This window comes from Coturnix japonica, chromosome 2 (genome assembly GCF_001577835.2).
Source record: "Coturnix japonica isolate 7356 chromosome 2, Coturnix japonica 2.1, whole genome shotgun sequence".
In the NCBI taxonomy this organism is placed as follows: domain Eukaryota; kingdom Metazoa; phylum Chordata; class Aves; order Galliformes; family Phasianidae; genus Coturnix; species Coturnix japonica.
In genome coordinates this window covers 75366353-75380424 of record NC_029517.1, presented here as the reverse complement: position 1 = coordinate 75380424, position 14072 = coordinate 75366353, and the positions used below count along the sequence as shown (strand labels likewise).

Below are 14072 nucleotides of genomic sequence, written 5' to 3'. Positions count from 1 at the left end.
CTAGAAGGTCTAACATGGTTTTAACTTATGTTTTAACCAATGAGCCAAGCTTTAACCACACTAGACAGGCTTTGCCTGTGGTATGCCACACACTAGGAAATTAGTATAGCATTACAGTATATTGTATAGTATAGTACTGAAGTATTGCCGAGATGTGACTTTTGTCTTTTCCTTCTGAAAGACCAGCACAATAAAATGGAAGACATCTGCATGATTAAAAAAAAAACAACAACGGAATCAAAACCCTACAATATAAGATATATTATAGTCATTGTAAGCAAGAGACTTGCTTCTAATTTTTAAACAGTAAAACTTAAGTAGAAAAATCTAAGAAAACATTCAGTTAACTCCTCTGTAATTTCTTTAAAAAAAATAAAAAAGAGAATTTTAAACTGAACTGCCCACTTACAAGTGCACTCTGCATTCCAGGAAAAGAGGCTTGTGGTCTTTTTTGACAAATTTGAAAGGAAAAGTCTGCTAAACTTTCTGAACAAGTACATGGATATACAATGTATCCCATTCTGAGCATAGAAGATGATGCTCTTTGCCTAAGACTAATCATACTTGAAAAAAAACAATTTTTTTCCCACCTGTTACTTTTGTCTAGGTGCCAGGTAATTATATCAACCAATAGCATAAAACCTTTTTTTGTACTTAGTAACCGAAGCTTTATCACCATCATATCTCTTACTAGAAACTTATTTCCCGGACACTGCTGATTTATTTCAGCTCCTAGCTAATTGTTCATTCAAGCTCCCCAGCACTGCCACTACTTTTACCATCTACACTTCTGTTTCAGAATTCCCCATTGAAGACAGTGATGTTATACAGTACAATTTTTTCTCTGGATATAAAACTCACTCTTCTCACAAAGAAGAAAAGCAGGGTTTATCTCACTGCTTAACTTTAAAATACTTAAGGTGCTCTGAATTGTATATGGGAAGATCCTTCACAGTGACACCAGGAATTTAGGGCTCTGATTCATAAACACCCAGTTGAGAATCTTGCCTTCTCCTTCCCCTAGCTCTCCCAAACCAAGTGGCTTTGAGCCTGAGATAGACTTAAATCTTTTATCCATTCCCATTCAAAGCAATCTCAGAGCTACAGATAAAATACATCAGTAGTGGCCATCTTTATTCACTATTCCAGCTTAAGTTTTGATAATCAAAGTGTCCAAAATAAAACTTTTTTAACACTCTACTTTAGTTATTCTGCACCTATTATATTGAATTACCTGTATGGAAGGCAGCTTGTAAATGCAGAACTGCGACATATTACACATAAAAGACTGCTCTCTCACACTTTCTTACCCCAAATCTACATTCTTACCTGCTAAACCTAACTACTGACAGAATGACTTACATACTCAGATATGTCCACCTCTACCTTTTGGTGGAGCTTTAGTATGGGGCTGCTATGTGTTCATTGACCTGAGTGTGTGCACTGCCTTATACTTGCTCTACCCTGTGAAAAGGAGCTCAGGAGAGACCTTATCACTCTCTGCAGCTACCAGAAAGAAGGATTTATCAAACTGGGGGTCAGCCTCTTTTCCCAGGTGACAGGACGAGCTAACAGCCTCAAGTTGCACAAGGGGAGGTTCAGGTATGATATTAGGAAAAATTTCTTCTCAGAAGGAGTAGTGGGGTATTGGAACACACTGCCCAGGGAGGTGGTGGAGTCACCATCCCTGGAGGTTTTCAAAAAAATGCAGATGTTGAACTAAGTGACATAGTCTAAAGGCATGGGTTGACGGTTGGACTTGGTGATCTTACTAGTCCTTCCAACCTTAATGATTCTATGACTTTATGTTCTGCTTGCAGCAAAGTACCTCTTAGGAAACATTTATGTGGGTATTTTCATTTAGTGATTCTCACACTATAACAAGGAGAGAAGTTAATTTACCAGTGGCCTGCACTATAGTGAAACTGCAATCCTCCCCAGGCTTCTGGCTGCTAACTTTGAGCTAACACTAGCAAACAGGCAAACCACCTACAGGATGAACAGATGAATCTCTAATTTCCACTTCATCCTTATGGTGAAAGGAGATTAGATCTACTTATCTAAATTAAAATTTGAGGTGAAAGACCAAAAAGAAGCTTGGAAATTTATACAGCATGTGTGAACTAAGTTGAAAAATATTTCAGAGCTTTATTTTTCTCTACAGCTCTTTAAAATGTGACACAAAAATTACTTAGAGACAAAAACTAGTTTGACCCCCTTCAGTATCACATGCACTGCTTTTAATAGTCTCTACTTAAAAAGGAGCTGATCAAAACAACAGTGTTCCCCACATTACTATTCCATAATGAATTTATGGCCCTGTACATCACCATCATTTCCACTGAAGGAAAACATCCAGACATAACAATGCACCTGAGTGCTTTACCTCATCTTTGCCACCTGCTTTTTCAGTAGTACAGGAGTTCATGCACACCACCATCAATTTGGGTTAGGGAATGACTGCCTTTAAATTAACCATTTGACTTTTTCCCACATCATTAGCTGAGCAGTTCTGAACTTCTGGCAGCATGGAAAGTGAAACACTCAGCAGCACTGCATAAGCTTTCTAAGCAAATACACCACCAAAACAGTAGCTTGAGAGTGCCATGGCCATCTCTAAACTAACTTCTTCCCCAGAAAAGTGCTAAAATACTCCATGTAGGACTTTTTGCTGAATAAGCAAGTACAAAGAGAAATTATAGGGGACAAGTATCAGTTCTGTAATACAACACAGCAGGAAAATACTTGGACTTTGTGTAGATGGTACAGATAACTCAGTTCCACAAGTTCCTGATTTTAAGTACTCATAAAGTCAGAAGCTCCATTTTCTTTAAAATGGATTCCACTTTATGTGGGGCAGCTGGGTCCCCACAGCTTTTCCATATTGCTGTGAAAAATTAGCACAGCCACAATAAGTCTGCTTGAGGAACAGATAAATAAAAAAAATAAAAGAAACTAAAGAGGAAGTAGAAACAGTATAGTACAAAGCCACAAAGCAGAGAGAAATTACAATAAGGCCTTCAAAAGCATGCAACAACAACAGCAACAAAGCCAAACAACTTCCTAATCAGTTTCTATTGCGGCTTCTAATCCCTTTAATATAAAGATCAATTTTAGGCATAAATTTGCTATTTTGATTATAATTAACATCAGTAGTTAACTATATGCTGAGTACTATGTCATCTCCAGGATAAGTCACAGTAGAACAGTTTCAGATTGGCTACACTTGTCAAAAAATTGTATTTTTGTTAATAATTCCAAAGCTATGCAAGCATAATGTATTTACAGGAAGTTAATGAAAACTTTGACAAAAAAAATTGTTTTCTAGACTTGTAAAACCACCTCTACTAGAATATAGGTTATTATTTAAATAGAGAATTATTTCACATATTTTCTTCAGAAAGATTCAAGTAATTTCAACATAAATGCATCCAATTTTATAACACAACCTCATGCATATCTAAAATTTCTAAGAGAAGTAGACACATCTACATGACTTAAACTGCTTATTAACCAGATTAACAGAATTGTGTATAACATTATGAAATTATGAGGTTGCCAAGATCACATCACTTTTCAAAACAAGTGCTTTCAACTTGAACTTCAATTTTCTGAGGAGTTGCAATGGAAAACAAAACAAAGTGCCATAAAATAACCAAAGAAAAAAACTCATAAACACAAAACCAGAAGCCTTAATTATTTTCAGGGAGGTATCAGCAAGAGTCTCTTCTACATGTGTTCCTCAGTTCATTCACTAAAACAAATTTACAGATATCCTACAAACTTTAAACAAACAAAAAGGAGGAAGAAAAAGAATCACACATTTACGTCTTTATACAATGCACTACTGCTTTGTTAAGCCATTCCCATTATAGCCAGGGAAGGACTGAGGCAAAGAATGGAAAAACCTGTCACAGAATCAATCATGCATTCACTAGGAGAATTCAGGCATAAAATTCTGATACATTAACGTACATCTGAGATCTGAGAAACTTCCAGCAAACACTTTTTGAAGACTAGCAGGTAACATTTTGTTTCCCTCCACATCGTATAAGCTCAAAAGAACAGCAGAGAAATAACGAAGTACAAGGAAAAAAGGCATTTTCAAACATAAATACATATATGAAGTCTACAGTCTTTATTTCAACATGCAAGAACCAATACAACTGAGACTGTTTTTAGGTTTAAAGTTCTTAAATTGACAGAAGTCTGTTTTCTATAGAACATTCTTTGTTGCTACATAAGTAGAATAGGAAGCAATCAGCATAGAGAAGAAAATTTAAGGAACTGATCACAGTAGTATAAATATACTTTGCACTTCTTTGATTCCAAAGCAGCAACTTTCACAAGAATACCTAAGACCATGCCATTATATCTACATTTCTGCACAAGAAGTAGATCCTTCAAAATGCATAAATATATGCCATTACCTCTATCTTCACATTCCACATATGCATTAACCAGTAATAAACATTGTACTGAATTTCAATAGGATTAATAGTAGACAGCTGAGGTTGCTTTGATGGATCCACAGTAACCTTAAGCAATCTAACATTAAAATGAAAGAATGGCTTTGAATCAAGGAATCTCAAAAGGAAGAGGAACGCTTTCCAAGATTTAAGTACTGCATGCCCTAACAAGTTGGTATCTTTTTCTATGCAGAAAGAGTAACAGCCTATTCAGAGGGGAAAAAAGCATGCTGTACTGCCCAGCAGTATCAGATCCATGTGATTAGTACTTCTGCTTATTAAAAAGCTCACTAAAGACGGTATTTCTAGCGAAAGCCCCCAGGACAAGGATTCCAACTGAAGCAATTACAGAGAGCTTAGCAAATAGTTGCCAAGGTAATAACATGACACTGCTAAGGCAAAATGTTTAACTGGTACTGACTACCCACAGGTAAGAACATGTTGAATATATTTATGTATTTCATTATATGAACAGGGAGATTATTCTAAGTCATTCAGCATTTTTTAAATGTTAATACACTATACCATTATTTAAGGTTTCTCTTTTTGCTAATATCTGAGATGAAATGACTACCTCAAAAGAGACATCACAATAATCTTTTGTCATTTTTAATGCAATGGATAATCAATAACCCGCGCTTTCATTCTAGAAATACAGTTAAACTTCTTTACTATTTATCTTTCCTGGATGAAGTTGATGTTTGCCAGGTAATTCTACGCTTGCTTGTAACACAGCCTAAGACACTATTGCTGCAAGAGTTACTAGGCTCTTCAGTACTAGAAATAGCCTAATTATCTCAGTAAGAGACAGAAAAGTGCACAAATAAAGTACTTCATTTCAACTGGGGAGGGCTAGGGGGAAAACAGTTGTCTTTGAAAGCAAGCACCATTTTAAAGGAATTTTCTTTCTAAACAGAAACTATAGGAAATAAAGGAAACAGAAACAATAGGAAGTAAAGAACATGCACAAAAATGTAATTATACTACAATTCACCACAGGTTTCTAAGCAATGGTGAATAGAGAGGACTGCTGAGGTGCGCTGGAATAGCAAGAGCGACAACAACGTGAGTATCTGCAGTACTAAGAAACATTTGGTAATGGCCTGATCTGACAGAAAAACAAAACAAAACAAAAACAAATCTTGAAATCAAAAGCACAAATTAATCTAGATTAGTAAGATTAAGGGTGAAAATATTTCAAACTACCATTCAGAAACAAGATTTCTTGGTTCATGTTTCCAGCATTCTCAAATCTTGAAAATCTTTGGAATAATCCCTGTATTACAACTTCTGCTAGGGAAAAAAAAAAAAAAGAAAAAAAAAAAAAGAGAGAGAGAGAGAAAAATCCCATCTTAAATACAAGCTCTGACCCATACTCAGAGACTGAATCCACTGTTTCACATAAGAGACTCCCTAAATAAAGAGAAGATTGAACCTCCATCCTAACAGTCTGAGCTACTCAGCTCCTTCAAAGATTCCTTTGAAAAAAAGCACAACAAAACTTGCACATCTCCAATCAATTCTGGCCAAAAATTCACTACCAGACGGAAGTAAGGGCAGTTGCACTTACATGAATGGTTATTCTCCTTTTGTAAACTAAAGAGATCAAACGGTATTCCAGAAGCAATATTTTGTCCAAAACAAAAACCCAACAAAAACAAAAGAAAACACAACACAGTGGGAGAACACAGGCAGACAAAAAAGGGGTGAAGACAGGAGTACATTGTCCACAACATTTCCAACTTGGTGTCACATGATCTGGCATTTTTTAAAAAAGAATAGGACTATCCTCAGACATTACAGCTGCAGCCAAATATTCTGAAGTACCTTGATTATTAAATTAATCCACAAACAGAAGTCAACCACCAGAATTATGCACAAAATAAAGAAGCAAAACTCACCTTAAAATTTTCAGGCCCAGCCTCTCTTGCTGCTTCTCTTGAAGCAGCAGCAAGAAGGAAATGCAAAGTTAATGTGCAATATACCCCTTCCTCATCCCATGAACATTTGGGAATATCAGCTAGAGAAGACAAAGGCAAATGCTGTAAGAGTAACATTATACTAAGTATGTAGGTCACCCTGAAAGTAATGCCTCATTTATTTCCGTGGAAACTACAAGAGCAAAATAACACTTTTTTGATAAAGCACGTTCTCAGCTACAAACCACTACTTTTCAGCATAATCACCACCATTAACTATTCACTTTCATTAGCTATGAACAACAGCCTACATGTCAAGCTCCTAAAAATTCCCACTGTTACCACTGCTGAAGCATACCACCCACCAACTCTATACCAACATTCACTGCATAGTCTCTATTAATGTTCAGCAAGAGTCCAGGAATGTCAATGGATGCCATTTTTTCCACATGGATGAATTCTATGACACCTTTGCTTCATACACACTTTCAAGTCAGACACCATTCTGTCTGACTGCCCCTCCAACTGCCATTTGCTGCACAGCAACAAAATACAGTGGATTGCTGTCAGGAAGTTTCAAACTCTGCCATGCCACCAACACAACTAATACTGTGGGCCAACAGGAGTCATTCCAAGGTTCTATTATGTATGAAACTTTCCAAACTTCTGTAGATTTCTTTCATTTGGTCAAGAACAGTACCACTACTAGCACCACAAGGAATAAGTCACCTCAAGTCTCAGAAAAATTCTGATCCTAAACCAAATGGTATTCCAGCTTCCCTTCTCTACTAAAGAAGTAATCAAGATGTTCAGACTGTTCAAGGTTTTTTTCATCCTTAGGAGCACAGTCTGCAGGTACAGATAAGATTTTGTAATCATCCTGATCATGTAATCACATGTACAGAAAACCAACTTGTGTCTTCTTACAAAGCTAGGAGAATCACAGATCCAATTACCTCATAGCCTTCAAGTCTGTCTTTTCAAATAAATTAATAGTGACTAAAATTTGATGTGCAATTCCAAATATGTATCAGAAGAAGCTTTAAACATGGTTTTATGTATCAGAATAATAATCTATTAAAAAAATTAAAAAATATGAAAAATACCAGAATTGCTTGAAGCAAGAGAGGAAATATATTCAACTACTGTTTCATTAATCATAGATGTCTGCATGCTTGGCTGTACTACAGTCTTTTTAAGGAGCACTTATTGTGCTACATAGTAGGTTTGTAAAGCAAACACAGACCAACAGCTGAAAAACAGAGGTCTGGTGAGAAGTTTTATCTTACTGTGGTTCCTCATCAAATCCATTTATATACTCCTTCCTTGATAAGGCAAAAAAGCAGGATTTCTCAGTTTCAAAACAAAATTCAGAAGCCAAACACTGAAACTGTAGTACAAAAAGAGGCACAATTCTCCTTAAAATTAGTCATTAAAGGTCTTTACACATTACCTGACAGAAACAAGTTGCCCAAAATCTTCCAAATAGTAGCTTAGTAAACACATACAGCAACAAACATGGGAGATGATGAAAAATTTCAAAAGTTCTTAGATTCAAGCTAGAAATTCAAGATAAATGCACTGTGCACACCCTCACACTAGCTGGAAATTTCTAAAATCAACTCAGAATTAAATACTATTCTGAGGTTAAGAACAGAAAAATTTTCAAGGTAACTGGACATCACTGCAAGTAAGACTCACAGTATAATGACAAAAATGCATGAACAGGGAGATATGTTTTTTTCTGTTTCTTTCACTGTATTGTCAACTCAAAATTAGACCTATTAATAGAAACACTTTAAATATCTGTTCTGTCAAAATGATCATAATCAGATATGAAATTCAGATGTATACTTCATTACAATTTTCCAGACAAGAGATTGTTTCCTCTTATTTGCCAGACAAATTAAACAGAAAAAGCTAATCTTCAAAATAAAAAAATATTCTTAGAAGTGACTAAGTCAAATGCAAAGCAATTTTGAGTTTAAATATATAAAAAACTATATTGTACTAACAATGAACGTATTAATTGGCTTAGACAGTAGGATACGTGTAGAGTTCCATATATCTGGATTTTGCCATGCTTTGTCTGGTGTAAACCTGTTGAATTCCAGCTCTTAGGTCGTCCCATATCTGGTCAAGACCAATCTGTTTAAGTCCATGTGGGTTCTGACTCCTATTAGATGACATGTTTTATTTCCTGTAAAGTCTTCCAGTGCAGCAGCCTGAGATCAGGTTATTCCTCCATCAGAATCACAAGTAAAGTAGCATTCTACACTCAGTTGCAGTAACTCAGCAAGAGATTCTTTATATGCAAACAGCGATGCTCCCCAGGAAGATAATCTGCATAAGGAAAAACAAAAAAAACCCAACAATATACATTATAAAACATTCCACTAGAGGAAATGAGAAAATCAATGGTATAATTCACACAGATAAGAAATCCATTATGAAATCTGAAATACAAAAAATTCTGCAGTTTAGTAATGCACTTCAATATATGACTGGTAGTGTTCAGATCTGTCCAAAGCCTGAATATACCTCTATCAGTGTTGCTGACAATAAAAACCTTATGCTAATTAGAAAACAGAAGTAGCCGTTCCAAGTAGCAGATAATATCCTACTAAGAAGTGTTTCCTTTCTATACAAAAAGAAAACCCTAGTGCTTCAGATCAGTTCAAAGTTTAGTTAGAACTTGTGGTGTTAACAAACATCATGATGGTTATCTAAGACAACCAGAAAATACTAAATCTTACTAAATTTCTTCTTAATCACTAAACCTTTCCAGATTTGAGGTTTCATCACAGGTAATCTTAAAATCCAAGGTATTTTAGGAAGAATTTTTATCTGGCAAATGCATGCCTACATGAATTTCTTTGTTAAGTAAATGAACATCACTTTCCTGTAGTGCCTGTATGAGCAAGAGAATATGCAGTCAATAGTAGGAAGAAAATTAATTGAGTGTATTAAATAAGGATTCGTTTTTACAGAAGTCTCCTACTGTAGCAATCAGAATTAGCAATGGAGAATTACAAGATTCTCCTAAGTGACAAAGCAGTTGACATGGTAAAAAAAAAAACAAAACAAAACAAAAAAACCACAAAAAAACAAACAACAAGTAATCAAGTTGAAATAAACAAGGATCAAATGACATTATAACCCATTTGCAGTGAAACATTACTAGTCTTTGTTACGCTTCTATAGAGAAAAAAATAGTGCTTTATGATAATGAAGCCTGCATCTGCCAAGGGTCATGTGCAACATTTCTTAATTTCAAGGATAGGGCCAAAGCCTGATAAATCTTATTATTTGTTTTCATCTCTTTGCAGTAGAATATATATTCTTCCAGGGTCTAAAATTTGAAATCTGTTCATTGTCATGTAATTTCTAGACTACTGCACATTCCACTTGAGATTTCACACAGTTTTCAAGGCTAAATATTACATTATACCCTCCCTGTACAATCCTCTTGCAAATTACAGGGGGTGGGGCAAGGCTGGGAAGGGATGACAACATTTAGGTTTTTCAATCAATCAGCCTTTCTACAGTAACACAGAATCTAACAAACTTCATAGGCCTTTACTATCTGCCATCTCTAAGTGTTCAAACCTCATGTTGAAAGTAAAAAAAACATTTAGAAATATTTCCATTACGTCAATCTGAGCAACAATTACTATCTCATTTCAAACTGTTTCTAAAGCAAATCTTTCTTTTCCACAAGCAACAATTACTTGGAAGATTAGGGGGAGAAAAAACACAAAGAAAATCTATATATATATCCCATAAAATGTACATAACACCTTTGCTGCTTTTAAAGCGTAAAACAAATCACATCTTCTTCAATGTCCTAAACAAGTGCACTACAGAACTAATAATGAAGGAATCTCACAGCTTAGCATGAAAGCCAGGAAGACCAAAGGTCCATGAGCGGCTATTCACCCCTTTTTGAGGCCACAGTTTGAAGTGCATATTACACACCCACAAGCTTAGAATACAGTCCTAGTAGTCCTACAATCCGATTGTACTGCAAGAGGAAGCAAGCAAATTAATTTCATCTCTAGAATCCAAGATAATGAACTTTTAAATTTTGGTACTACTTGAACTCTTCACATAAGCAAAAGATGATTGCTTTGAACCCATATAACTCTATCAGTACCTATAAAAAGTAACTGACCATTACTCTTACTGACCTGTAAAAAGTAAACAGCCTAGAATTTGAACACAGTTTAGTAAAAACAAAGAACATGTGTATTTGTTCCAACTCCTACAAAATACTTAGTCATGTACAAAAGTTCACAACTGAAGACTGATCCCTTAATTAGCTAAGTGAAGGTGCTATAACCACTACAACAACCCACACAATAATAACCCCACCTGCATGAGGTGCGAGTAGGTGGACAAACTGCTCAGCCTGGTGGTGGAGCTTAGCTCAGGGATATTTCTAGAAAACTTCCTAGTCTGATCTGCCCCTCTGATTATTATCCTTTATTGATAGTTCAGGCTGGCAGTGATGAGGTCACTGACAGAAGCCTGAGGACTATAAAAAATGATTTTAGGGGACTAGGGAGGTTAACTGACGGAGCAGGCACACAAGTAGAATTTGCTTGTATTCCGCCTGTATTCCACTGTTCACAAACAGAGAAGGTCTGATGGGAGATGTGGAGATCAGAGGCTGTCTTGGACAGAGTGACCATGAAATGGTAGATTACTTGGTTCTTGGTGGAGCCAGGAGGGGAAACAGCAGAACTGTTACCTTGGACTTCAGGAAGGCAGACTTTGAAACTGTTCAGTAGTTGGGGGGAGTCCCCTAGCATTCACTCTTAGAAAGTAAAGGGGACAAGATGGCTGGTCACTCTTCAAGAAGTAAGTCTTAAGGGTGCAGGAGCAGGCTGTCCCCCTAACCCGCAAAACGAGCCGGCAGGGAAGAACACCAGTGTGGATGAATAGGGAGCTATTCTTGAGGCTCAAGGAGAAAAAGAGAATCTATCTCCTGTGGAAGAAGGGATGGGTGACTCAGTAAGAGAAAAGAGAAGTTGTTAAGATGTGCAGAGAGAAAATCAGAAAGGCAAAAGCCCAGCTTGAACTCAACCTGGCCACTGGGGTGAAAAGGAACAAGAAATTCTTTTACAAACACATCAACAGTAAGAGGAGAACTACGGAGAATCTCCATTCTTTACTGGATGAGGCTGGGAATGTGACCACTGAGGATAAGGAAAAGGTGGAGGTTCTGAATGCCTTCTTTACGTCAGTCTTTAGAAGTCAGACCAATTATCCTCAGGGTACTCCACTCTTTGACCTGGTAGTCTTGGCTGGGGAGCAGACAAAACCCCCAACAATTCAGGAATAAACAGTCAGAAACCTACTACTGCAATTGGACTGCCACAAGTCCATGGGGCCAGATGAAATTTACCCAAGTGTGCTGGGGGAACTGGCAGAGGTGACAGCTGAGCTGCTTTCCTTTATCTATCAGTGCTCCTTGTTGACTGGTGAGGTCCCAGAAGACTGGAGGCTTGCCAATGTGACTCCCATTTACAAGAAAGGTTGTAAGGATGATCTGGGGAACTACAGGCCTGTTAGCCTGACCTCGGTGCCAGAGAAGCAGATTGTCTTGAGGGAGATCAAGCAGCATGTGCAGGACAACCAGAGGATCAGGCCTAGCCAGCATGGGTTCATGAAGGGCAGGTCCTGCTTGACCAACCTGATCTCCTTCTATGATCTAGTGACTCATCTGTTGGACAAGGGAAAGGCTGTTGATGTGGTCTACCTAGACTTCAGCAAAGCCTTTGGCACTGTCTCCCACAATCTCCTCCTGCAGAAGCTGGCAGCCCGTGGCTTGGATGGGTACGCCCTTGGCTGGATAAGGAGCTGGCTGGAGGGCCGGGCTCAAGGAGTAGTGGTGAGTTGAATCCAGCTGGTGACCAGTCACAAGTGGTGTTCCACAGGGGTCGATGCTGAGGCCTGTCCTCTTCAATCTTTATTGATGACCTGGATGAGGGCATTGGATGCACCCTCGGTAAGTTTGCAGATGACACCAAGATGGCTGGAAGTGTGGATCTTCCTGGGGGTAGCGAGGCCCTACAGAGGGATCTGGACAGGCTGGAGAGCTGGGCTGAAGCCAACAGGATGAGGTTAAACAAGACCAAATGCCAGGTCCTGCACTTTGGCCAAGACAACCCCAGGCAACACTACAGGCTTGGGGCAAAGAGGCAGGAAGACTATGTAGAGGAAATGGAACTGGGGATACTGATTGATGCTCGACTGAACATGAGCCGACAGTATGCCCAGGTGGCCAAGAAGGCCAGTGGCATCCTGGCTTGCATCAGAAACAGTGTTGCCAGCAGGAACAGAGAAGTAATTGTCCCCCTGTACTCAGAACTAGTGAGGCCTCAAGTATCGTGTCCAGTTCTGGACACCTCACTACAAGAAAGCCATTGAGGCCCTGGAGTGCGTTCAAAGAAGGGCAACAAAGCTGGTGAGGGGTCTGGAGCACAGGCCTTATGAGAAGCGGCAGAAGGAGCTGGGATTGCTCACTCAGAAGGGGCTCAGGGGAAACCTTATTGCTTTCTACAACTACCTTAAGGGAGGTTGTAGTGAGCCAGGTGTGTCAGCCTCTTCTCTCATGTAACTAGTGATAGGACTAGAGAGAATGGCTCCAAGCTGCACCAGGGGAGGTTCAGGCTGGATGTTAGGAAACACTACTTCTCTGAAAGAGTAGTCAGGCCGTGGAATGGGCTGCCCAGGCAAGTGGTGGAGTCACCGACCCTGGAGAGGTACAAGGAACATTTGGATGTTGTGTTGAGGGACGTGGTTTAGTGAGAACTATTGGTGATTGGTGGATGGTTGGGCTGGGTGATCCTGTGGCCCTTTTCCAACCTTGGCAATTCTATGATTCTGTCACACTGCCCCACCACTGCCAAAATACAATGGAATGTTGTCAGGAAGTTTCAACCTCTACTGCCATGCCTCCAAAATAAGCTGCTAGATGTTGTGAGCCAACATAATAAAACAGGAGGCATTACTTTCAGAACAGTTCTTGTATGTCTTCCAAAACTTTAGAACAGAGAGATGTGCTACTCCCCCTCCTTTTCATTACTTAGGGTGGAACCATATGCAAGGCATCAGATCTCACTTGAAAACAGCATCTTGAGTTCTACTGACCTTTTAGTAACAAGCTGTATTTCTTTTAGCTATCCTATATGAGGAAAATAACATTCGTGTTGTGTAAGTTCTGTAAAAAAAAGAGTAGAGTTAATTTTCAGGAATTGTATAAAAAGCACACTGAAACCTGCCTGATTTACAGCATCTTAAGTCATATGCAGGAATTACTACTTTATTTTGATGTCCCAATACAACTTCTGCCTTCAGTTACACAGACCATGAACTGTTCTCTCACAACCATTTCTTTCTAGACTACAGATTTAAAGACACTTTACTTCAGTAACTGTATAAATAATTACAGATGGAATTTGAAGCTTCTAGCTTCTTGACCCACTAAGAACTTAAAGGATTTTCCCAACTGATGAAGAGCCCAGGGAGCCTTGTTTTTGCTGGGTTTGGTTGTGGGAGATTTTTTCTACTGTTAAAAAACAGCAGCCACTCAGAAATTGAAGTCACTTAGTCATTTTCAAGTGTTTCATCCCTTGTCTAATTGAAATTAGGATAAGAATAAAAATATTGTTACACT

The 14072-nt window shown here is 38.2% G+C and overlaps 1 protein-coding gene across 5 annotated transcripts in view; it reads right to left on the bottom strand.

Annotated features, from left to right (window-relative positions):
• Positions 1–14072, bottom strand: part of CUL1 (cullin 1) — a 50766-nt gene that overhangs the window by 28147 nt on the left and 8547 nt on the right. For 3 of the 5 annotated variants that reach the window (XM_015854941.2, XM_015854940.1, XM_015854942.2), the window contains exons 2-3: positions 13547–13616; positions 8439–8731 (exon numbers count right to left, since the gene is read on the bottom strand). In XM_015854941.2, the coding sequence (XP_015710427.1) occupies positions 8439–8578 (140 nt within the window). In that variant the 5' untranslated portion in view covers positions 8579–8731; positions 13547–13616. The remainder of the gene's footprint in view (positions 1–8438; positions 8732–13546; positions 13617–14072) is intronic. The other 2 variants (XM_015854943.2, XM_015854938.1) reach the window with 1 other exon arrangement.